Source organism: Balaenoptera acutorostrata, chromosome 10 (assembly GCF_949987535.1).
Source record: "Balaenoptera acutorostrata chromosome 10, mBalAcu1.1, whole genome shotgun sequence".
In the NCBI taxonomy this organism is placed as follows: domain Eukaryota; kingdom Metazoa; phylum Chordata; class Mammalia; order Artiodactyla; family Balaenopteridae; genus Balaenoptera; species Balaenoptera acutorostrata.
In genome coordinates, this window is record NC_080073.1 from 37,159,240 (window position 1) to 37,185,004 (window position 25,765).

The 25,765-nt window shown below is 54.1% G+C and overlaps 1 protein-coding gene across 2 annotated transcripts in view; it reads left to right on the forward strand.

Moving 5' to 3' along the window:
- Nucleotides 1-25,765, forward strand: part of POC1A (POC1 centriolar protein A) — a 73,053-nt gene that overhangs the window by 42,677 nt on the left and 4,611 nt on the right. For both annotated transcript variants that reach the window (XM_057554991.1, XM_057554992.1), the window contains exon 10: nt 9,239-9,382. In XM_057554991.1, the coding sequence (XP_057410974.1) occupies nt 9,239-9,382 (144 nt within the window). The remainder of the gene's footprint in view (nt 1-9,238; nt 9,383-25,765) is intronic.

Sequence of the window (25,765 nt, forward strand, 5' to 3'; positions counted from 1 at the left end):
CAGATCTTGGGCCTGGGTCACCTCTGGCTCCCCTCTCTGGCCAGACCCAAGCCTTGGACCAGTTAGTTCCTAGATGTTTTTGTCTGTTACAGAGTTTTAGTTTCTGGAGCAGGCTGGGCAGGGGGCAAGGTCCGGTGTTAGAGACTAAAAGAGAAGGAGAAATTTCCGTCTTAAGCAGGTGTTAATAATTGACCACCCCGCCCAACTAGAGGGGGGCATTCTGTCAAGTCAGCTCATGACATCTTTATTGTAGAACTCCAGCCACTCCTGGCTTCTGGCCAGGTGTATGTAGACCTCACTTGCTCATGACTGTCAAGCTGTGTATGGACCCCTAAGCAGCTGAGACCTGAAGTTCCATAGACTGGGCAGCTGCTGCTTGGAAAACCTTGCTTGGGACATCTGCTAATGACTGGGGAGTCACTGAAATGTGACTCTGACCTTCTGCATTTGGAAACCATCATCCCCAGACCAATGGTGGACCTCACGGGCCTAACCTGCGGTCTTTAGCCTTGGGTTTTGCCCACTGGTAATGTCCTGTGGCAAGGCAGTGATTTTCACCTTGAGTGCAGAGTGGCAGTGATGGGTAGTGTCAAGTGCAGTGTCATGTGATGGGCCTGTTGGGATCCTAGGGGCATTTCGGTTGTAACTGCATCTTTTTTCTTTTTCAAGTCAGACTTATTAGTACACAAATAGTAACATTCACCATTTAAAAAAGTGAACCATTCTCTGAGTTTCGACAAACAATCATGTAATCACCACCATGATCATGTTATAGAATATTTCCGTCATCCCCCCAAATTTCCTTGTGCTTCTTTGTAGTCAATCCAGTACCTCCACCTCCAGCCCCAGGCAACTACGAGTCTTTTTTCTGCATTTTTCAGAATTTGATATAATTGAAATCATATAGTTATATGTTCTTTTTAGTCTGATTTCTTTCGGCTTAATTATTTTGAGATTCACCCATGTTGTTACATTTATCAATAGTTCATTTCTTTTTATTGCTGAGTACTACTCCATCGAATGGATATACAATTTGTTTGTCTGTTTGTGAACACTTGGGCTATTTTCAATTTGGGGGCTATTACAAATAAAGCTGCTGTTAACTTTTACATACCTATCTTTCTATGGACATATGCTTCCATTCTTTTTGGGTAAATATCTAGGAGTGGAATGGCTGAGACGTGTAATGGGTATATGCTTAACCTTTTATGTTACTGTCAAACTGTCTTCCAAAGTGGTTGTTCCATCCTGCATTCTCCCCAGCAGTGTATGAGAGTTCAAGTTTCTCCACCTCCTCGCCAGCACTTGGGATGGTCAGTCTTTTTAACGCTAAAGCATTGTAATAGGTGTATAAGGGATATCTCGTGGTGATTTTAACTTGCATTTTCCTGATGACTGAGGATGTAGAACATTTTTTTACATGTTTGTTTGTCATATTTATATGTTCTTTGGTGAAGTGTCTTCAAATCTTTTTGCCTATTCTTTAAATTAGTTGTCTTATTGAATTATGAAAGTTCTTAGGTATTCTGGATACAAGTCCTTTACCAGATATGTGACTTGCAAATATTTTCTCCCAGTCTGTGGTTTGTGTTTTCATTTTCTTAACAGTGCCTTTCAAAGAGCAGAAGTTTTGAATTTTGATGAAGTTCATTTTATTGGCTTCTTCTTTCACGGATCATACTTTGGCTGTCATATCTAAGAAATCTACCTAACCCAAGGTCACAAAGATTTTCTCCTATGTTTTAGAAGAAAAATTCATACCAGTGTTATAGTTTTAGGTTTTACATTTAGGTCTATGAATCATTTTTGAGTTACTTTTTGTATATGGTATGAGATATGTACTGAAACTCATTTTTTTGCATAAGGATTCCAATTGTTCCAGCAATTGTTGAAAATACTATCTTATCTTCTCTCTGGTAAGTGGTGAACCATTTAAAAAAATTAATTGACCATATATCTGTGTGTATATTTCTGGACTCTATTTGTTCACTGATCTATGTGTCTGTCCTTTCACCAATGCCACACCGTCTTGATTGCTTTAGCTTTAGACTAAGTCATAAAATCAGGTAATGTGAGTCCTCTAGTTTTGTTCTTTTTTTCAAAAACGTTTTGTCTTTTCTAGTTCCTTTGCCTTTCCATATAAATTTTGGAATAAGCTTTTTGATTGCTATAGATGATTTTGGGGAGAATTGGCATCTTAACAACTTTGAGCCTTCAGTACATGAGCATGGTATATCTCTTCATTGATATTGGTCTTTTCTCATCAGTGTATTTTAGTTTACAGCATATAGATTTTGTACATATGTTGTTTGATTTATATCTAAGTATTTTGTAGTGGGTTGAATGGTGCCCCCCCCCTGCCAAGAAATATGTCTACATCCTAACCCCCAGAACCTGTGAATGTGACCTTACTTGGTGAAAGGGTCTTTGCCGATGTGCTTAAGTTAAGGATCTTGAGATTAGATCATCTTGTATTATTAGGTTGGCCCTAAATCCAGTGACAGGCATCCTTATAAGAGACACACAGGGAAGAGAAGGCCATGTGAAGATGGAAGCAGAGAGTGGAGTTATGCAGCCATAAGCCAAGGAATTCTGGAGCCACCAGAAGCTGGAAGAGGCAAGAAAGGATTCTTAGTGCCTCCAGAGGGAGTGGGGCCCTTTTGATATCTTAATTTCAGACTTCCAGCCTCCAGAACTCTGAGAGAATAAATTTCTGTTATTTTAAGCCACCAAGTGTGACAATTTTTTTTTAGAACAGCCATAGGAAACTGATAACACATTTCATGTTTTTTGGTGCTATTGAAAAGATAATGGCCAAGAATTTTTGGAAAATGATGAAAGGCATCAAACCACAGATACAAGAAGCTCAGAGAAATGACAAGCAGGCTGAAGAAAAAACAAAAACAAAACAGAACCCTACACAAAGTATATTCAAGCTTCTGAAACCAAAGATTAAGAGAAATTCTTAAAGGTAGATAGAGAAAGGAGATGTTATATACAGAGGATCAAAGATAAGAATTACAGAACTATTCTCATAGAACTGCACAAGCTGGAAGACATGGAAGTAACATTTTAAAAGTATCCAAAGAAAAAACTGTCAACCCAGAATTCTATACACAGAAAAAAAATCTTTTAAAAATGGAGAAATAAACACTCCCCCTTTTTTTTTCCCAGACAAACCAAAGCTGAGAGAATTCATTACCAGTAAACTTGTACTATGAGAAATGTCTCTTTTCTCTTTCTTCTCCTTCTGGGATTCCAGTCACACATGTATTAGATAATTTGATATTGTCCCACAGTTTACAGGTAGTCCGTTCTGGGTTTTTTTTTCCCTATTATGTTTCAGTTTGAGGAATTGATCTGTCTTCAGGGTCATTGGTTTCTTTTCCTCAGTTGAGCTGAGCCTACTGTTGGACTGGCCAAAAAGTTCGTTCGGGGTTTTCTAAAACCTCTTCCCAAACGAACATTTTGGCCAACACAGTAGTAGCCCAACAAAGTCATTCTTCATATCTGGTATTGGGTTTCTTATTTCTAGCATTTCCATTGACTCTTTCTTACAATTTCTACCTCTCTGCTGAAATTCCCCACCTGTTCATGCATGTTGTCCACATTTTCCAGTAAAATCTTTAACATATTAATCATAATTATTTTTTCTCCATCTGATAGTGCCCACATCTAAGTCATCTGAATCTAATTCTGCTGATTGCTTTGTCTCTTGACAGTGGGGTTTTTTTTCCTTGCCTTTTTGAGTGTCTCATAAGTTTTTATTGAATGCCAGACATCATGTTCAGGATAGCAGAGACTGGGATAAATAGTCTTATCAGGAGTTGATACCTTGAACTTAGGGTGAGGTCTGGGTGTTGGAGGATTTTTCGCAGTGTTCCTGCTCCACCCCCAGCTTTCAGCCTACCCTGGGGTCCTGCCCCTCAGAGGATGTCTGTGTCCACGGTCTTGTCCCTCCCCCAGCAGTAGGCTGCTGTTGCTTGTTACCTGGTGCTTGCTAGCTTTGTTGGAGGAATTCTCTGTTGTCCTGGGCCAGTTTCAGTCTTAGGCCCTGTGTCCCTGGGTCTCAGAAGTAGGGCATTCTCAGTAGTCCTGCCCCTCCCTCAGCCTTTGAATACCTCAATGATCTCCACTCAGGATGGTTTCCTGCCTCTCCCACAAGGCAAGAGAGGCTTTTATCTCTTTTTGCTCTTCCCCCAGTAGATTAAGGATTTTGTTCCGTAGGCAAGAAGGGTCTTGGCAGGGCTTTGTGCCTTTTCCACGTCTACTCCTCTCCTCCAGGCCTGCACCCTCAAGGATGGTTTTCTCCCCCCACCCTGTCTTTCTCATGAATGTCCAGTGGAGGTCTGTGGAGAAGACCCTGTGAGTAGGTGCAAACTCCCCTTGTATCTGTGGCTCCCAGGGGTTCTTCACTCTCACCCTGGCCACTCTCAGCCTCTGCAACTTGTTAACATGCATAACTCAGGTCTTCTCACCCACTTATATGGCACTCAGTGTCCCTTCTTCCCAGGCTTTGCCAGAGGTGAGCCGATGCTCACTTCCTGTTTTCCTTGGAAGAGTCTGCCTTTCCTTAGATTTCAGGCTAGTTGTTTGCTCTGTGATCTCAGCTCTCTGATTTAAGAAAAGTTAAGATCCTTTTAGATTGTTGCTCTTTTTCTTGTTAGGATAGGATTAACACTTCCCCCAACTTTCTCTACCTTAGGCAGAAGCTTCTTATCCATACCTGCATCTTGATGATGAAAAGGTGAGACCACAGGCAATCCAGAGACCAGTCAAGAAGTTATCCCTGGGCTTCCCTGGTGGTGCAGTGGTTGAGAGTCTGCCTGCCAATGCAGGGGACACAGGTTCGAGCCCTGGTCTGGGAAGATCCCACATGCCGCGGAGCAACTAGGCCCGTGAGCCACAACTACTGAGCCTGCGCGTCTGGAGCCTGTGCTCCGCAACAAGAGAGACCAAGATAATGAGAGGCCCGCGCACTGCGATGAAGAGTGGCCCCCGTTTGCCGCAACTAGAGAAAGCCGTCGCACAGAAACGAAGTCCCAACACAGCCAAAAATAAATAAATAATAATAAAATTAAAAAAAAAAAAAAAGAAGTTATCCCAGATGGATTGATTTCTTGTCACAAGGAAGACCTGCAAGCTCTGCTCTTTTGTTTTTTAATGAAAATGTATGGGTTGGTTACCCATGTGTTTGAGTGGCTGAAAGCAACCACAGATATTTACACAATTCCTACTGTGCGCAGTGCTGAGCTCATGGTGGCGTATGACAGGATGGCAGCAACAGAAACTGAGGCAAGTAGATTAACCTACTGTGAGAGCCTGGGATCCCACACCAGGGTGGGGACACCTACAGACCCCAAATGAGATTGCCGCAAAGTTAAATAGATTCATCTATTCTGAGTTTGACCTTTTTTTTTTTTCTTTTGATGTTAAGATGTTTATATTTGGTACAAGTGAAAGTTGTTGACTTGGTGCGACTTTCTAGGTATGTATGTTTGGGTTAATGTTGTTGTAATCTTACTTGTGAGAGAACTAACGAGGACCACCAGGCAGGGCCCCTAGTACCCTTGGATGTTGAACAGACAAAGCACTGATAGGATTTCTCCCCTTAAACACTGCTCCTGTTATCCCGCCACTGTCATTACTCACAGCCCTCGCACGTGCGTGCGTCTCTTCCTGCTCTTGCCCATCATCTTCTTATCTCTGCTTTATCGCTTATCTGCCGAGCTCTCGAGCTCTCGGGGAAATGCCACATCTGCAGAGTGCTGGAGTGCAGGTGAGTGCCTGCGATGGTGTGATGGTGTGCGGGGCGGGACTGCTGGCCCTTTGCCTTGGGGAGGTGTCATTTCACAGGAGTGTCACCATGATGGGCTTGGCTCTTTGAGGCATCGAGTGTGTGTGGAGGGCCTGCTCTGTGTTCAGCTCTGTGCCAGGCAGGCATTCCAGGGCAGGTGGGGTGGAGGAATGACGCAAAAAGTGTTAGAGCCAGGAGCCAGGAGCCTCCACAAGGATGGAAGAGAGGAGCTGGGGGTGTGGAAGCAAATCCGCAGGCCATGTCACCTGTCAGAGGCTGCTTCCTGTCAGGAAATGCCTGTACTTTGGGTTCAGATCCCAGCCGTCATTTCCTATATTAGAGCAAGTGATTTAACCTCCCTGAGCCTGCTTCCCCATCTGAAAATTAAGGTTAGTAATGCCTGCTGTGAGGGGTCATTGTAGGGATTAAATGAAGTGACGTATAAAATGCTGGCACATAGGTGGCAAGTAAACCACAGCGATAGCCATCTTTACGTGCGGTGTGTCAAGTGCTGTAATGTCTTCTGGTAAGAGCGGACAAAGTTGCAGAGAAGGGCTGTGTCCTGGTGAAGGTAAGAGCAGGAGCGAATGCTGTGGCTGGAGGAATAGCCCAGGGCAGGCAGAACCCTGGACTTGTGAGCAAGGCTGGGGGCTGGGTACCTTCTGACAGTCACTTCCTGTCTGAGCCTCAGGTTCCTACGGCACTCTCTTCCAGAGGCCACCTCCCTGCCTCGGGCATGTGGCTGCGGTCCTCAGTACTCTTTTGGAGCTGGCTGGGCTTGGGCTCAGAAGGAGGGTTCCTGTTGGTAAAGTCAGCGGCGCTCACCCCCCACCCCGGCTTCCAGAGACTCGGCTCGGCACTGTCCATTTCTGGGCCGATCTGCAGAAACACTCAGAATTTCCATCCCCTCCCAGGCAGCAGGCAGCGCCCATCTGGCCACTCCTTGAGGACGCCGGCTGTCAGGACAGAGGGCTGCCAGGTTCCCACCCTCCCTCTGGTGGCCTTTCCTGAGGGAGCCAGGGGGACTCTGTCCAGAGGAAGAGCGTGCGTGTCTCGAAGGGGGTCCTTTGGAAGCAGTAGGCACTGGCTTCTCAAGAAAGGCCTGTGGGTGATGTTCAGATAAGCGCCTCTCACAGCCCAGCCCTTGGGAGGGCAGGCCCAGTAGTCACCCCCATTTTATAGAAGATGAGGAAGTGGAGGCCCAGAGGAATTAAACCTCTTGCCCAGGGCCACCTAGCTGGTCAGTGGTAGAGCTCAGATGTTGACCACGGCCTGTCCGAGTCACTGCTCTTCCCCGCTGCACTCTGCTGTGTCTCCTGACAGCACTGCCTGGGTCTGGGGGCCGCTGCGGTGAGGTGAAGGCCAGTCAGGGCTTCTGGAACATTTCCTTTTGGAATGGGCTTTGAGAGCTGAAGTGTATCGATACCTGGAGGACTGGAAGAGCCTAGCCCCAGTGGGCCGAGGTCTTACAAAATGGCCACAGTGCCGCAAGCAGACAGGCCGACGGTGGGCATGTGGACATGGCACTGCTCCTGCTTTCAAGAATCCTCCTCAGGCTTGTGTCTCACATTCAATTTCTCTTTAACCACCAGGGCCTGCATTTTTCCAAGTTCAAATTGACATGCACTTGAGAGTTTGTTATCTATGAGATTAGAACACTTTCCTAATAAAGGAAAATATGCAAGTAGGGTCCACGTGCTAAACTGCCCTTCTTTGATGGTTGGGAATCCTCTTCCGGGCTGATTCTTCTCAAGGACTCTGAGGCCTGCCCAGGTGAACATGTCTAGGGCAGAGCATCTTCCTGGGGCTAGGCCACTGGATTTATCCAAAAGATGGGCCAACTCAGAGGAGATGCAAGCCGGCTGCCAGTGGCAGGTGTGAGGCATCCTAGGTGAGCCCCAGTCATAGCCAGTATTCTCCAGTGGCTGTGGCATTGAGGGGTGAAGGAGTGCTGGGTGGGTGGAGTACCCTGGCTCTGTGGTGTATGGGGAGTTGACAGGCTTTGAGCCTAGTGATGTCCTGGGTTTAGAGGGGAGAGGAGCGATGAGTGCAGGCAGAAGACAGGAATAGGGACGCAGGCACATGGGCAGGGGGCAGGCCCTGTGGGTGGTCTGGCATTGATTCATCCCACTCATGTGTCCTAGCCCTGGAGACGCAGTGGCTGGAGGAACAGGGCAGGGATGGGGCAGGCCCAGGTGCGGAGCACAGAGGAGCTTCTGATTGGGCATGGGGGGTTGCAAGGTGAGTGGAGGACAGGATGCTCGGAGCAGGGGGAAGGAAGGGTAGATGAGGGGCCCTGGGAGCTGGGCACGGGAGCACTGAGGTGGGAGCGGAGCTGCGGAAGGGGGCAGGCTGGAGCAGGGTGCCCCGTCAAGGGGTTTGAATTTTCTCCCAGTGCCGGTAGAGAGCCCTGGATGACCGGCAAAGCCAGGGAATGATGTGGTAACATTTGGAATGTCCATCAGTGAGGCTGTGGTTGAAAACACTGAGCCCCAAGCGTGGCTGCATTTATGGGTTACTGGGGTTTGGGGGCTGGCCGAGAGTGTCGGCCTCACTGAGCATGTCATTCCCACAGGGGGCGAGTCCACAGAGGAACAGTAGGTTCCTGAGCATCTGCCCACCGTGTCCTTGGGAGGCTCCCGGCATTCTGCCCTGCTGAACACGTGCACGATGCTTCTGGGGTCAGGAGAAGCCTTTGTGTGCAGAGCAGTGCCTGACTTTTGGGGGACACGCATTGGACTGGAATGAGCCCCCTTAGGAAATCACTTGCCCTCAGTGGTGGTGGAGGAGGATGGCTTCTTCATTTGGGGACTGAGGATCTTAGGCAGAAACACCAAGTCCCCCTCATGTTCCTGGAGTCTTGTCTGAAGCAGCCTGGGGCGCCTGTCCTGTGGATTCTGACTCCCGCCAGCCATCAGGCCAGGACGTTCACGTAGAATCTGTTTTCCCGGGGGATCTGGCCAGGGCAGGGTTGGAACCTCCCGATGGTTCTGGGCCATCCCCATTCCCGGGGTGGGGAATTGACCTTAAGCTAACCAGGAGGAAGGGTGACTTCAGAGCCAGGCTGGGCTTCAGGGGTCCCGCACTCTGACAGGCCTAGTGGAAGGCATGCCGTGTGAAGAGCTGGCAACCCCCGGCCTCTCTGTGGGCCTCCAAGAGCCCACCTGCACATCCCTCCCAGGCCCCTGCAGCCCGGACTGCCAGGTGCTTTGATTCCGCTCCTCACTCACGGCCTCTGCTCAGAAAAGGGGGCTGGAAGGGAGCGCGCAAGCCCGGATGTGGGAGTCCCGCCACACCGCCGTTGCTCACCAACATTTGGAACTCGTCTTCTCGAGTTTGCTGGTGGTTTTCCACTTGATCCTTAAAGGAGCTCTTCCTCTCGGTGTTTCCTCAAGCACTGACTCAAGACTAAAGGGTTCTCTTTCCTTTCATTGTCTTTAGCCAGAAGTGGATTCCCCCGTCCTACCAGGCAGGGGCAGGAGTCAGGAGTCGATGCAGAGCCAGCCCCAGGAGTCCGTCACCATGCCCCAGACGCTGACCAGCACGCTGGAGCACATTGTAGGCCAGCTGGACGTCCTCACCCAGGTAGGCCGTGACGTGAATTCACCCCATCGTCTGCACTTGGCCTGGCATTTGGACCATTTGAAGTTGGCCAGCGGGTGCTGGATTTTTTTTTTTTTAATCTGTCAAAACTTTTAGTATTTCGTCTTTTTTTTTTCTCTCTCTCCTTAACCTAACCACATTACTGTCATCACACCCAACAAGGTTAACGATAATTCCTCAATACCATCCAATATTCTCAGGGGTCACTTTTAACGGGTTCAGGACGCACAGAGGGAGAAAGAAATATGAAGGTAAGGACCGAGGGGATGCAGGCGGCACATTAAAGAGCCGAGGCGACATCGCTCCCGGCTGCGGCCGTGGATCGGGTGCCCAGCTCCCCGGGCCTCCCCGTTCCTGCTGTCATTAACTGCGCCAGGCCAGCACCAGCCAGGCCAGGTCGAGGCCCGCTTGGAGCCGCGAGCTCCTCGCCTCCTGGCTCTCAGGCGGTGACCCCAGCAGGCCCTGTGCAACTGAACAGCCCACCGTCCCCAGACACCGACGAGTTCCTGGAGGGGAAACGATTGACACAGCTGCCTGCACTGCACCCCCGGCCCTCCCCCGCGGTACCTGCGTCTCCTGGCAGGGCTGGGAGCTGCAACTGGCTCCCGAGCCCGGCCCACCCAGGTCCCCCGCAACCGCTCTTCCTGATGCCTGTTCCCGCACCGAGCTCTCAGCACCGCGACCTCCGGGTGCTGGGTTTTTAAAAAATATAATGTACCTATTTTCCAGCCCAAATTAATGAAATAGCAGTGCCTGCCCTGGGATCCTGGCTTTCAGAGCCATCCGATCCCTGGCCAAGCCACTGGACCCCAAAATCACCAACACTGAATCCTGCCAGGGAGTGCCCACCCAGTGCTGGCCTGGGCCACAACAGCTTTGAAAGAAACGCTGTCCATTCATTTGACTCTTCTGTGGGTGGGCACTCCAGAGACGTGCCAGGGAACTGCGTGCAGTGAGTCAAAGCATACGAGAGCCCAGGCTCTGGGCTGCTCCTTATCCTTTGAGCGACCTTGGAGACATCCCTTCGGCTCTCCAAGCCCTGGTGTGTTTATCTGTGATGAGCCTGCCATGTTTGTGGTCAGGATTAAAGGAGATGAGTCTGCAGGAAGTGTTTGACCTGTGCCTGGCCCTAGGTAGCTGCTCAGTAGCTGTTAGCTGTGGCACTGACCACCCTCATCAGGGAGATCAGTGTGGCCCCATCACCACCAGGAGCGTCAGTGCATTTGGCAGCTCATAACACAGACTTGCATTGCAGCAATCCCAGTGAGAGCAAAGCGCCCTGACGAGAGGGGGCAGCCAGCACTGCGGGCATGCCCAATGGGGCATCTTCTCCTGGGGTGGAAGAGCAGTCCCGCAGAGGGAACAGCCTGCCTGCAGGTCTAGGGGGGCCATGGGCACATCCAGGCAACAAGCAAAGCCCAGCACAGCTGACATGGGGCATGTAGGTGGTGGTGGCAGCTGGGCCGAGGCAGGATTTAAAGGTCCTCAGGCCCCTTCCCTCCTGGGCTCTGGGTGCAGACACCCCCGCCTGTGCTGGCTCATGGCAGAGGGGGAATGCAAGAGGGAGGCCAAGGACCCTTGAGTCTCTGACGGAGATGGAGGTGAAGCGGCATGGCGTCCCTTCCCTACCTCTGGATCTGGGGCTAAGTGCGAAAACCTCCTCCACATTGTGTCCCGTGGTCCACGGCGTGTCACAGCATCTCAGCTGGTACTGCACACCCTGGACCCACTGAAGGAAGGGCATTTGAGGGGAAAGGTCAGGTGTCGGTGACTAGGGGATGGTGGGACTATGCGCACATCATACAGACATTGCCGAGAGCCTCTTAGCCCTGGAGGAGGAGGCGTGTGCTGAGAGAGGGAGATGAGCAAAGACTTAGAAAACTTCTCCCACCTCAGAGCCGTCAGAAACTGCCAAGACTGCCTCATGTTCTTCACAGCCTCGTCAAGTGAGAGTTCAGGGGAGGTGGAATGAATTAGAACTTTATAGGATAAAATTGGAAATTAAGTCTGAGAAGGTAGTTAAAAATAGCCTCATTGGATCCAGAGGAGTATAACACTAGAAACATTTCCTGTCACTGTGTTTTAAGGGCGTACATGGAAGGTTTTTTCATGTGTTAGCAGTCAGGGGTCTGGTAGTAACTTTGTAAGAAACTGGCATCACAGGGAATAAGTGAAACCTTGGCCTGTGGCCGGGGTCACACCGCTCAGCCCCTTTGCAAATCCAGACAGCACTGCCCCCCACCGAAGGCCAAGCCCATCAACCAGTCACCCGCTTTGCCAGACAGTGTGCATTCCTGAAGGCCACAAAGTGTGCCGTGTTCCTGATAGAGTCAACATATTTTGAGGCAACTTGGGTTCCACAGATGAAGCCCCCAGCTGAGACCTTAGAGTGCAACCTGTTTTCAAAATGGTGTGGGGAGGCGTCTGCACGAATTTGCGTGCTACCTCGGGCTTGGTCGCCGGTTGTTTTCCAGGCCCACTTCCCCTCCTGGAGTTGGGGCCCTAGCTGAGGTGTTTAGCTCCAGCCAGAGCTGCCCCCGCTGGGGTTGGAGGTTCCCTGGCCCCTCCTGTTGGGACCAGCCTGGCTGCGGGCAGTCCCCTCTCTGGAGGCTCCCCTGAGACCTAGAGCCGGGTGACCACCGCCGTCCTTCTCCCCATGCGGGTAGCTCAGCTGGGGCTCTGCGCCTCCTTGGCCTGTGGGTGTTGGCCTTGGATGCTTTCCCCTCAGCGGCGCTCCTCACCCTTCCGGCGTGCGCCTGTGCTCTGGAGGAGCAGGGGTGTCGCGGCCACCCCGACACTGACACCTACTTCAGAGTTCTCTGTCTGAATCATGCTGTTCTCCTCCGTCCTGCCCCATCACTGCCCCTTCCCTCCCCCACAAGGAAGTCTATTTCTAAGCGGCCTCCGAGAGGGACACTGCCTTCTAGGTCCTGTGGGCCTCCGTCCTGAAGAACATCCTTCAGGGAAGAAGCCCAGGGCTGCAGTGGGCAGCGGCCAGGATGTTTACTGAGCGAGTCACAGAGGCTCCAGTCCCGGGTGACAGAAGGTGCTCCGCTGTGGAGGTTCACTGTCCTCAGAGCCTGCCTTCCCGCTCAGCAGGCTGGATGCGGCCCAATGATCGAATCCTCTCTGGAGGTGTGTGGCCCATTTGGCACCCATCTGAAGGCTAAGGACCCAGCCTCAGTCCTCGTCTGTGGCCGCTCTGTGCAAACCAGAGGCCCAGAGGTCAGGCGGCTGAGTGGGCCTGGGGAAAATGTGGCTCAGAGCTTGTTTGGGTGCAAGTCCTGGCTTTCCCACTTCTAGCTCAGTGACCTTGGGCAAGTCACTTAACCTCTTTGTGCCTCAGTTTCCAGATCTGGGACACAGAGCTGATAATTGCATCCACTTCACGGGCCTCTTGTGCGGATGGGGTCTGTCAGCCTGTGTGAAGCTCTTTGAACGGTGCCCAACAATGCCATGTGCTGCTGATGGGTTCAATGCTGCTCCTGCTGCTGACTTTGTCACTATTCAGGGCCTGGCTGGCATGGGTGCAGGGGGATCCTCACGACGGCACCAGAAACAGCTCCCCAGTTCCCCCTGCCTCTCTGCCCAGGAGAGCCATTCCCCCACCCTCACAGCAGGCGTGGAGGGTTCCCTCCGTGCACACAAGTTCGCTGAGTCTTTTCTGTGTGTAGGGCCCTGAGCGAGACCCAGTCCCACACTTAGGAGGGCCCAGGACTGAATCTGCTGATGTCAGAGCCAGGCCTCCTAGGAAGAGCAGGCAACCAGGACCGTGGGAGACAGCTGGGCAGAGCGTGCCAGATGGGAGTCCAGTGGGCCAGGTGGAGAGGGCCACGGAGTCCTTTGGCCTGGGCTAACAGAAGAAGCACCATAGGCATTTGCGCTCCTGGTGCGGCCACTGAGCAGGGCAGAGTCGGGCCAGACCCACGCTGAGGGTCTGGCATGGAGTAGGGACAGGGACACAGAGAGATTGGGACCTGGGCCGGGGGTGGAGCTGTCAGGGCCCTTCCCCCAGGAGGCGAGTTCTGCAGCCTCCTTGGCTCAGGTTCACCGCAGGAGGGAGGAAGTGGGTGAGGAGACGGGCAGGACAGCACAGCAGTCAGCCCCTGCGATGCCGCTGGGCTCCCGAGGGAGTGAGGCGCTTCCTTTAGCCCCCACGGAAAGCAGACTGCCCCAGGGACATGTGCGGCATCTGCATCCAGCCCTTTAACTCCTGAATTGGGGTTGTGTGGTTTTATTTTTTTGGGAATACCTTTTTAGTAAAGTGCATACATTGTTTTTCAAAAGTGTATTTATTCAGGGAAATAGGATGGGATGGCCTTGCAAGGTACACAGCCCTTCGTGCATCTCACGCCCGAACAGGTTCCCTCTTCGGGCTGTCCCGGGCTGTCGGGTCTCCCCACAGTGTTGTTTTAGATGGAAAGTCCTCAGAGTGTGGGGGTCACATCCTCATCATAATTTTCCTCCTGATGTTTATCTGAGGCCTGCAACTTTCCAAGGGCTTTCCTCTGCAGCCCTGTGTTATCCTCCTGCCTGGTGTCCACAGGTCACCTTATGCCTGGTGCAGATAGGGTGTTGTGCCTAGATACGGCTTGTGCCTGGACCAGCTCTGGGGTCCACTCAGCCTGGGGCTTCTCCAGGATACCAGGTGATCCTGAGCTCGACCCGCTGTAGGTCAGAGCTTCCCCAGCTTCCCTTGCTAACCATTTCTGTGTAGTTAGGTATGGCTTCATTGAGAAGTTTATCTGCAAACCAAACTTGACCTTTCTGAAAGTTAAGGCCAGAAGCTCTTGCTCAGCCCTCTGTGATCACAGAACCCAGCAGAGCCCGGCCCCTGAGGTCACCAGCCAGAGAGCACACCCCCTTGCCCTGGCCCTTCTTTGTGTGGGGGAAGCCCCCCCTTGCCCCTGTGAGATTGCTCTTTGGGGCCTCACTGAGCTCCTCAGTACCCTGATCCCAGCTGGACACTGTGTCCTGAGCAGCCAGGGTGTGTTTGGCCTTACACGTCCCTATCAGCTGTGGGGAACAGAGGTACCTCCCTTGGGTGTCAGGGCTGCTCTGCTCAGCCCAGTGAGCCACTGCCCATTAGCCTGGGCGTACTTGCCCTCCTGGTCTTGAGGGCCAACTCCACCGCTCATCACCTGGGTGACCTCGGGCAGGTGATGTTGCTCCCCAGAGCCTCAGCTTCCTCGCGTGTAAAGTGGGGACAGCCGAGCCTGCTCGTGTCCTCTGAGCACTATGGTGAAGCTCTGGGTTACCTGGGTGGGCTAGGTCGATGTTCTCCAAGGGTCAGTGTGGGAAAACAGGGTGGCCAGGTGACACAGGAGTGGACATTCCACGCATGTCTGTAACTGCTGGAGTCCCAGGAATGCTTTTGAGCTGCCAGTGAGACTCTAGTGGTCTGACTAGGCATTAGGATGAGAGGGAGACAAAGAGGAGGTCTTTCCCCACGTCCAGGAAGGAGGAGGGCCCAGGAGGTGACAAGAGGGACTGGGAGCCTGGGGACTGTTGAAAATCAGGGGTGGGTCGTGGGGCCCATTAGATGCGGTCCTTGAACCCAGAGCCAGGCATTGGGGCCAAGATTGAAGCTCTTCAAAGTTGTATATATATCTTGTGGCAGCCATCCTCTGAATTGAGTTACCGTAATGGCTGTGGGGGAAATAGATTTCCTAACGATGGGATTTAGGTTTTTCTTTGGGTAACTTTTTGGTTTTCAAAACCCCTCATGGGAATTCTCAAAAGCAACTAGGGCTGAGGTCACAAGTATGGGTGCTGGGAGCCATGTGTGTGCCCCCCCTCTTCCTCTCGGGAGCCTGTCCTGGGCCCCTCTCCCCTCCCCGTCTGGGGAGAACACACACCTGTCCTGCGGCCACCCTGGTCACTGTGCTGCTGGGCCTGCCCCAGTCTTCTCTTCCTGAGATAGATGGCTCGATCCCAGAGGCCTGCAGGAGTCAGAGCAAAGCTCAGACCAGGAGTCAGAAGCCGCAGATGCTCTGGCACAGCCTTACCTCTTTCTGAGGAAGCTATGGTTTCCTCCTCCATAGAGGGGAAACTTTAGGCCCTGCCCATCTGTCTGTCCTCTGGGGTGGGCAGCAGAGGTCAGCGTCTCAGGTGGGGCCAGGACTGCTCTCAGGGCCTTCTTTCCATGAGTCGCCCCTCCCCTCCACCCCTGGCTGGGCCCCTCCCTTTGTGGCCACTCCAAGAGGAGGGGCTCCAGAGTGGACCCCTGCCAGGCCTGCCTGCTTGGTGATGGGCATTCAGAGGCCCTGACCTTTCCCCTGGTGTTCTTCTGGGGGTTCTGCCAAGTGATTTAGGGTCCCTCTCGCAGGTGCTGGGATGCTCACCAGTGAGCAGGGAGAGGCTGTTTTCACAGCCAGAGTCCCCTGGGAGCTCACCTCCCGCCTTGGCTCCCTTCACTTCCTTCACGGACTCCTGAGTGACAGAGGTTGGGTGGTGTCTGGAAATTGCAGGGGCCCTGGGTCTTCCTCGAGGGCAAGGCCGTGGGCATGGGGCGCGGCGCGGCAATGTGGGCAGTACCCGGGAGCTAGGGAGGCTGCAGTGAGGGGCCTGGGCCTGGCAGGCGGCCGGTGGTTTCGCCTCAGAAGCCCACAGCAAAGTTATTTTTGACTCCGATTTCACGTCTTGCTGCTTTTTAAAAATACCAAGCCATGAAATTCCTGCTCCAACTGTGTTTTCTCATGGCAGCTGTGCTTGAGGCTGGCCACAGCAAGGCTGTGATGTCACACATTCAGGTTCCTGTGACTCACTGGGGGCCGCTGGGCTCGGGGACCAGAACATGTGCGCCGTGGGAAGCAGCCGCGGGCAGGCCACCCAGCCCTGTGGTTTAAAGGTCCAGGTTGTTGCAACTCTGCTGACCAAACTCAACAAGGATAAGGATTTGGGCCTGTTTGCTTTGGGGAGTTGGATAGAGTGACCCATTGCTTCAAGACACCTTGCCCCTGCCCCCGAAGGTCCTGGCAGTTTCCTATCTGATGGGCTGCTCGGGTGAGGCATCCCACACAGGGAAGGTGGGAACACTGGGCAGGCCCAGTGTGGGCCGAGCTGCCTGACCAATCTCAGGGGCTCTCGGGGTCCCTCTTTCCCGGACGGACCAGCTGTTGATTGTGGAAAGAGACTCCAGACTTTAGAGCAGTTCTGCCATTTTCCCTGGGGGCGGGTCCTCCCAGGTGTGCCCAGATGGAACTTGTCGGGAAGGTGTGCAGTGAAAGCACCTCCCCGCCCCCCACCAAGTAATCCCCTTTTGTGGGGTGTGTGCAGCCCTCCCCACGGCGCTCGCGCACCCAGGCAGGGCCTCAGGGGTGATTGTTGCTGGTTTCCGCAAGAGCGGGCCCTCCCTCCACAGCAGCCTGTCTCGCCACTTAGCCTTGACCGTGTATAATCCCAAGTTGGTTTAGCCAGCCTCCTCTTCCTGGATATTTAAGGGCTGCCCTTGTCGACTTCAGGACAGCCGGACCTCGTGCCACTTGGGGTTTGGAGACTTGTTTTTCCTCTGTTAAGAGCCTGCTTCCTGGGGACAAGGGACTGAAGACACTCTGGTCTATTAGACACTTGGGGTCTGACTCTAGCCGGTTGCAGAGGGTCTGGGCCCTGACCCTTCCCCAGCCCTGTTGCTCATTTTGGCAGTTTATCCAAAGGCTTCTCTGGCTTTGCAAATGCAGAGGCATGGGGAATACCAAGTCAGGGCCAGTGTGCTGGCAGCAGTCAAAGATGGGGCGAGCTTGTGTTTATTATTGCGTGAGGGGCTGGATGGCAGCTCCGTCTTCTATCCTGTCTGCGGTTGTGGCAGAAAGCACTCTCTCCCCAAAGAAGCTGCAGATGGAAGGCCCCTGCCCCCAGATGCGCTCGGGATGGCTGTGGTTACCTCTGGGGCCTGGGAACATTCACGGTCTTATGAGATTTCCCCTGTGAGGCCCAGAGCAGGCCTGGAGCTGGGGGCTGGGGAGCAGGGGCTGGAGCGGGAGATCTAGGAGAGCTAGGCCCATGGAGGGACATCTCATTCAGACTGACTCTGGATGGTTCTGAGAGGAGGGAGGAAGGGGACCCAGGTGATTTGCTCTCACTGCTCTGGGGACCCAAGGGCCCTCCAAAGAAAGGTCAAGCACAGGCCACAAGAAGGGGCCTACGAGTCTTCTGGTTGTGACAGGCAGCCCCAAAAGGGCCTACATGGCTCTGAGATTAACCAAGCCCCAGCTGCCCCATGGCCTGCATGAAGCGCCGTGAGAGCTGGGTCAGGAAAGACTGCAATCGGGCCTGCCATTTCCCTCCGCCCGCTCTGCAGAGGGCCCTGTCTGGGCCTGGACTGTTGGTACAGACCCTCACTGTACCCACAGTAGCCTCAGCTCTGGGGGAGGAGAAAAAACGGAAAGGAGCTTTGAACTCAGCAGAGCGTGGCATTTGGGGGAGCGATTCTGTTCCCCCCATTCTGATCTGGGCCTAGGTGGTAGCTCCAGGAAACCGGCCAAGATGAGAGGCTAGGTCTCCCACTGTGGCTCAGCAGGCACTCCACAGGGGAAGGGGAGCCTGTGAGCCTTCGTCCCTGAGGTGGGCCTGTTGGACAGGGGCCACAGCCTAACTTGCCCGGCTGCACTGAGTTTTTCCGGGCCTCCAACAAGCTACCAAGCAGTCTCTCTGACTTGTGATGGTTGTGTTTTATCGGGTGCTGGCAAATTAACTATTTTATATGGATTGCTGAAAAAGTGAGCATCTGAAGAAAGGGGATACCGAAGGCGGTCAAGGCCAAGGTTCACGCCCCACTGTCAGCCCTGTTTGGACTTACCCTGGAGCCAGAGTACAGCTGAGCAGTGACTGGCATCCTGCACCTTGGGGCCTATCCCTGTCAGACTTGCCTTCCCTGGTGGTGTGCCCATGGCTGGCAGAAAGATGAGCTTGAACCCAGGCCAGGGTCGGCGTGGCAGGGGGTGTGGCTCAGGTCTTCCTCCTGGTGTGGGTAGCACCCCACGGGTCCCCGCAGCATCCGGTTTTAATGGATGGTGGTGAGTGGCCCCACTTTTAATGGCCTCTCCTTTGGGGGTAAGCAGTAATGTGGAAAAGCCTGTGTTTATTTAAAAGGAGTTGCTATAAAGCCATAAGGAAAGTAAATTAGCCAAGATTCCTTAATGTCATAGCTAATCCACCAATAGAAAATAGCGTCTCATGCACTTCCCGAAGAGAGCTAATCCTCGTTAGAGGTGGGGGCTGGGGGATGCAGAAACGCCCGAGAAATCCTATATCCCTGAGACAACGTGAAGCAGAAACACGGACCTCTGGGCTCAAGGGACAAAAGCTCATTTTGTGTTGTTGGCAGCAGACTGTGGGGTGACGAGAGGTGGTTAAAAAGACAGTTACTGAGCCCAGAGAGGTTGCGAGGAATTTCTGTAGAAACTTGTTTTTCTGTGCATCAGCTGTGTGTGATGCTGGACAAGTTAACGTGTCAGACATCAGCATGAGTGGGAATCTCCATTCCTTCCCCTCTAAAGTTTAGGCCCCGAAACTTTTAGTCCTCATCAGATCGGCGTGAGGTGGGGAGGGGAGGAACTGGGCTGCTTCCTGGATTCCTACCCCACTCTACGCACCCCTACTTCCTGCTGAGGCCAGGAGGCTTCCTCCCTCCCAAGGCCAGCTGGCGGTGGCCCTTCGGGCTCCAGCCTGCCCACCCTCCGCTCCCTCCTCCGCCAGCCCCTCAAGCCCACCAGGTCCAAGGCCCAAGCTGGGGGGAATGTTCCTTACCAGCCAGCCAGGCTCATCCCCAGAGTAGGGCTGCCCCAGGCCCGGGGGACCTGGACTGGCTGGTGCAGGACCTGCCTCCTCTGCATCCCCCATGGCACTCAGGGTCTGGCATGTGTCCATCCAGCACTCAGTGTGCACATGTGATGCGCCAGGAGCTGGGCCTGGGAGCAGAAAGACAGTGGTGAGCGAGAATAGACAGAAACCCCTGTCCTCGTGGGGCTGGCACTCTGATGGCTGTCAGCAGGCCGCTCGAGGGCCAGCGTTCACACCTCTGACTCGAAGGCCCCTGTGCCACAGACCTTCAGGCGCTGGGCCGAGGCTGGGGCTGAGAGACAGAGCCTTTGGTGGTAGGAAGAGCTGGGCCCGGACCAGCAACCCCTGTCCCCAGGGAGACAGGCTGGCCCCTCCGGCCCCCATTCACCCCTGACATGCGGCAGCAGGCTGGCCAGGGCACCATCAGCAAGCCAGGGCCCTGCGTGTGTGCACACACACGTGCATGAACACCGAGAGCTGGAGACAGAGCTGCCAGGAGACAAGGCAGAGCCAGGCAGGCGCTGAGCCCAGCAGCCCCACTTTGTTTTGATAGCTCACAAGACCCCACAGCAGAGAGATTCCCCTTTTCTTGCATCTGTTTTAGATCTTTAGAATCTGAATGAAGTCAAAAACCTTCTACAAGGGAGATTAATTCCACACTGTTCCATCTTTGCAGTGGAACCATAGGAAAGTTAGACATTCTGTGCGGCACTGTCGAGACAGGGGCGTTGAGCCAATGGCCAGCCCCTGGATGTTTCCCGCAGCCTGGCACAAGTGCCCCCAGCGGCATGGCTGGGTGACTGTGCCCTCGCCCTGAGACCCAGGGCACCTGGGACCCCCTGCCCCCCAGGAATCTGGCTCCTGTGTTGGGGGAAGGGGGCTGGGGTGCCCCAGCCCCTCTGGGGAGACCGCCTGGAGGAGCCAGAATCAACCATAAGCCTGGAAATGATTAAAAGGAACTTTCCGTCACTGGAGAACTTTAAGAAGCAGCCAGACCACCACGTGCCCTGATGGCTCAGGCCCTACGAGGCCTGACCACAGGCCACCTTCTTTGGAGCCTCATCAAGCCCCATCTGTGCCTAGGGCCGCCCCCTCAAACAGCCCAGAGCTCAGCCATGGCCCCTGTGAGCTGGGGGAGCCATGTTGCCCACGGTGCACCCCTGCCCAGAGCACGTGCCATGTAAATAGTAGCTATTAACAAAGTGTTGGGTTGGCCAAAAAATTCGTTTGGGTTTTTCCGTAAGATGTTATGGAAAAACCCGAATGAACTTTTTTTTTTGGCCAACCCTATTACGATGGTTCCACAAGAGATGCGTTGCACAGATGAGGAATCTGAAGCCCTGGTCAGGTAACTTGCCCAAGACCACTCAGCAAGTTAGTGATCAAGTTCAGATTTGAGCCCAGGCAGTACAGCTGCAGAGCCTGTGCTCTTATCACCTGGGACAAAGGTGGGGACCAGGAGTCACTCTGACAGCATTTTCTAAGGCCCACACCTGTGTCACAGCCATGACATGGTGAGAGAGGAGGAGGGCAGGGACCCGAGCGCTGGGGCGGGGTGGGGGGCGGGATGAGGGGGACTTCTTGGGGGAGCAGGGCAACGCAGGCCTTGAGTGCCATGTGAATGCCACATCCAAGAGTCTGGCCTTTCTTCCTGAGCTCTTGAACAGAAAAGGAATATAGCAGAAGCAGCGTGGAGGGCAAGGGGGTGAGAAATCACCAGGAAGCCAAGGCAAAAGGATGGGGACTGAGAGGAGGCAGTCACCAAGTGGGACGTGCCTGGGGTCCGCAGCACTGACTGTATATTGGGGGCCCTGGGGTCCTGGGTCAGGCGAGGAGACTCCTTGGGCAGAGCCCTGACGCGACTACCGCGCCCAGCCCGACACAGCAGCCAGAGGGGGCTTGGACATTCCCTGCACCCTCGTCAGCCCTTCCTGCAGCCTCCCCAACCCGCTCCAGTGCCCTTCCGTGCTCACCATTCCCACTGCCCTCCCCCGGCCTTCTCCCAGGCGCTGCCTCTGCCCTACACGTGTCCCTTCTTTCAGCCTGACCTTCTCCCCACGCTGTAGCAGGTGTGTGCTTGTGTGGCACTCCTACCCCCAGCCGTTCCAGCCCTCTTGCCCCACTGCCCCTTTTGCCCCATTCAGACACTGAGGTCCCAGTCTCCTGGCTTCCCAAGACTGCCATCCCAGAGCAGTTTTAGTTCCCCCTCGCCACAAGGCAGAGTGCTAGAAGGGGCACGTGGCTGGATGTCAGCTCTCTGCTTCCATCGTCAGTCTGTCTCTGGCCCAGCCACCCTGTTCACCTCTGTGCCACCTGTCTTCCATGTTCCAGGGAGAACCAGGAGGGCCTTTCAACCAAAGAAACCAATACCACTCACCTAAGAGGGGCCCCATGCACCCTGTGGGGCTCTGCTTAGAGCAGGAAGTGGATGTGGAAGTGCCCTGGCTGGGGGAGTGGGGGCTGCTGGGAAGAAGGGTTGCCCGCAGAGCTGAACAGCGTTGGGGAGTGCGGTGGGAAGGCCTGGAGTGAGTGAGGCCTGCACACGTGGCAGCATTTCGTAAGGAACTAGCCAAAGAACTGAGAAATGTGGAGAGAACGGCTGGCTGGTCACCCTCATTCTTTTCCCTTCCTCCAAAATGTTATTCACTATCAATCGTGGCAGCTTTGCCAGAAGCCCGCCCAGATAGGACTGGTACTGCATCTCATCAGTGCCTGGAAGCCCCTCAGAGCCAGAGTCCCTCATTGCTGCATGTGATGGGCAGCTGACAAGTGTGAGAGTGGATGATGATGTCAGGAGGGCTCGTGAGGGTTCTGTGGCCCCTCAGAGCTTTGTAGAAGTTATGGCTCCAGTTTTCCTGCTACATTTGCACACCAGTACGTGCAAGAGACCTTCAATAAAAGTGGCGGCAGCAGTGGCTCTGGAAGGAGGAGCAGCTGCCGGAAGGGACCTGGCTCCGGGGGTGCGCCTTGGTCCGTTTCTGAAGTGCCAGTTCACTCCCTCTGCTTTCACCACCTGTTGTGAAACTAGGCAGCCATGATCAGTTCCCAGGCTGAGCCCCTTCTCCCAGAGTCCACTCTGGATCCAGCGCTTGGAAAAGTGGCCACGGGCATGCAGGAGCACCATCCTCCCTGCCTGTACCTGCTCGGATTTGTGAGTCTGGTGAGGCAGTGCTAGGGAGTGGAGGCGTCCCCATTCCTGTCCCTTTTTGGGTAAGGGCCCTGGGACCCCTCCTCCACCTTCCTTGTGACCACCATACTCTCTTCCCTGTTCAGTCACTCCAAACCCGCCACACTGGCCTCCTGACAGTGCCAAGAGTGTGCTGTGTTCTTCTCTGTCTCAGGGCCTTTGCACCTTGTGCTTGGAACACACTTTCTCTGGCCTGTCCTGTGCTATCTCCTCACAGAGGCCTTCTGGGCCTCCTGTCAGGGTTGGAACTGTCCTTCCCAGGTCTGCCAGCCCCAGAGCACGTGAGCCAAGTCAGGGGCCTGGACTCCACGCGGAGCTCAGTCCCTGTGGGCCGGACCAACACATCCTGCTCCTTTTCTCTTTGCCTTCCCCCCAAACACAAAGTGAAAAGGGGATGAAAAGGAGGCAGAAATGAGTACTGGGGGGAAAAGAGCCGAGGAAAAATGGAGGACAAGACCACCTCAAGAGGAAACCAGGCTGAGGAGAAAAAAGAGGTTGGCAGGGCTGAAAGAAGGGGAGGGCACACCGTGAGGAAGTGGGGGCCTGGGAAGTGGGCAGTCAACAGGAGAAAGGGGGGGCAAAGGAAGGGCCCACAGAGCCCAGGGAGAGCATGTGGGCCTGAAAGAACTGTGCGCTGCTCCACAAGGCTGTGGGCAACTTGCACCGCCCCGCTTCTGCTCTGTTCCACTCCTTACGAGGGTGGGGGATTTATTCTCCCAGGGAGCACTGGACTCTCGCCTCCTCCATGCATTGCCCGCAGAACTCTTCCCTGGACCCGCGTGGAGCCCACGGGAGTATCGCGGCCCGGCCCCTCGTGGCTGTAGCATCAGGCGGAGGCCCCGCGGACCCACTTTGCCTTCTCCCAGCATCACAGATGCGTGAGGCCCCGTCGCAGGAATCAGGGGTGAAAGGCTCTCCCCTTGGCCACCTCGGAGGCCAGTGGAGATACACAAACCCAGGCTCTGTCCCACGCAGGCCACTTTGGGCCCCATGGGGTGCAGACACCTGATGACCCAATGCCAGTAGAGAAAAGGCATCTGAGGCAGCGAAGTTGGGACCCGTGGCTCTGTCAAAATATCCCCTGTGCTGTGTTCCCTCCCACTTGGAGTTGGGGGCCCCAGGTACCAGACTTATCGCTGCGGACAGGCATTTTGGTGCAACTTCTCCGAGCATCACTACAATTCAGAGGGGACTAAAAATAAAAGCCTGTCGCTTTAAAATTGGTTATTTTTACACCACTCAGAAGGCCCTTCAGGATGTTTCATAAAACGTCTTACACTGTTGAACTGTGAGCAAGAGAAGCCTTTCGCCCTGTTAATGTTGCCCCAATAGGAGACAGATCACGTCTTCTCCCCCCTCAGCAGGAAAATCAGGATCTGAATGAGATGCACTTGCTGAGCCTCTCCCAGGGGGATTTTCCTTGGAGCGCTCCAGCGGGAGTCATGCTGGGAGCCCCGCCCCCTGGCCTGAGCTGGCCTCTTCCATGCTCTTGGGTTTGTTCCCCAATGCCTCCAGCATCCTCCTCCCTATTAGGTCCCTGGGTTGGGCTGTCCCTCCATCAGTGCCCACTGAGGGGCCAGGCTGCTTTCCAGGGGGTTTCAGCAGCATCACTGACATGGTCCTGAGCCCTGGCCGGATCCCCGAGTTCACCCGCACCGGGTTCTCCTCTCCAGTATCCAGGGGCTTGTGGATTCACTGCCCTGTCCCTCTCCCTGTCTCCCCCCAGCCCCCTCTCCCCCTATTAATGAGGATGATCTGAGAAATGCAGAATAACCAGACTTTTTCTGACACCGCCTCATGGCTGCCTGACCCTCCCATCCCTCTCAGAGGGGCCTCAGCCTGTCCAGTGTGGTGCCCATCCTCAGCCTCTCCTGCGGGGCCCATCCTCAGCCTGTGTTCTCGGCCTCAGGAACGTGTTCTCTCTCTTGTCCCCCAATTGACTCACCACCAGATGGTGGTGGTTCATACCTCATGGATATCTCTGATTTTGTCCACTTTCCTCCTTAGCCCCCTCCCCCAGTCCAAGCCACCATCATCCCCTCTCATTCTCTCTTGCCTCCATCATGCCTAGTCACAGCCACACAGCCACTCCCCGGGCCATCCCCATGGAGCAGTCAGAGGGCTCTCATCCCCGCTTGGCCTCGAACCCCCAGCACCTTCCTGCTGCTCTGCGGCTGAAGATGAGGTTGCCAGGCATGGCCTGCAGGGCCCGGCCCCACCTCCTGCCTCCTCCGAGGCCCCTCTCCTGCTCGCTGCCTTCCCTCCCACCTCGGGGCCTTCCTGCCCCTCCCTCCTGGTGAACTCCTCCTCAGTCTTAGCTCATTCCCTTCCTAGGGCCACCTCCCCTGGCTCTGACCACGCAGCGCCCTCCATTTTCCCAGCGCACCCCGCTGGTCTGCGCAGCTGCTTAGTGCTTGCCTCTTCAACCCGCTGCGCACCCTGCGGGCCCAGCTGAGTCTGTCTGCTCTGCGCCATTGTCACCCCGGGCCTGGCACAGGCCTGTACGGCGTGGTGCCCGGGGAGGATCTGAGTGAGTGAAGAGTCTAGGGCCAAGGTTGGCAAACTTTTTCTTAATGATAAATATTCTAGGCTTTGTGGGCCATAAGAGTCTGTCACAACTACTCAACCTGCCACTGTAGCCAGGAAGCAGCCATAGACAATATGTAAGCAAATGGGCACAGCAATAAAACCTTATTTACAAGAACAGGCAGCAGGCCGAATGTGCCAACCCTTGGTCTAGAGAAACAACAGAATTCATTCAACAGCAAACGGGAGTGTTTCTAAGGAAACGATTTTCCATGAGAAAGGGCTGTGGCTTCCTGGAAATCGCTGGTTACAGCAGGAGAAGGTGGTTTTGAAACAAGCCCCCAGGTGACCCTCCGACAGGTGTGACTTTGAAGGTGAAACTTCTGGATTCCCTATGACCTTGCCCCAAGAGGCTCCCGCGTGGCTTGCAGGTGACGGTTATGACCCTGGGAGGCAGACAGTGTTGGGCGAGGGGTAACAGTGTCCAGGCGTGGAGTCTGAATTCTGCTTCCTGTTGCTCCCATTCAGGGAGGGAGGTGCCTTGTTTGAAGTCGAGCCCAGTCTTGGGAGGGGTGGGGCGCCAGCAGTGACCTGGGTGAGTACCAGAGCGTGTCTAGAGGCTGATCTCTTACGCTTTAGCAGCATAAGCGCCCCAGTGAGAGAAGGCATCTGAAATTAAGGTGTTAGGGTCGTTTCTCATTGCATATCTATTATAAGGTTCTTGTCGGTATGTCCCTTTTAACCCTATAATATTGCCTTTTCATAGCTCAGAATTGTGACTTCTGTGATAATTCCAAACCTAAATGTTTAGCCAGATAAGAGACTCTACTTCATGGGCATTGGAGGTGTCTGAGGCCTGGGAACTGCCTTTG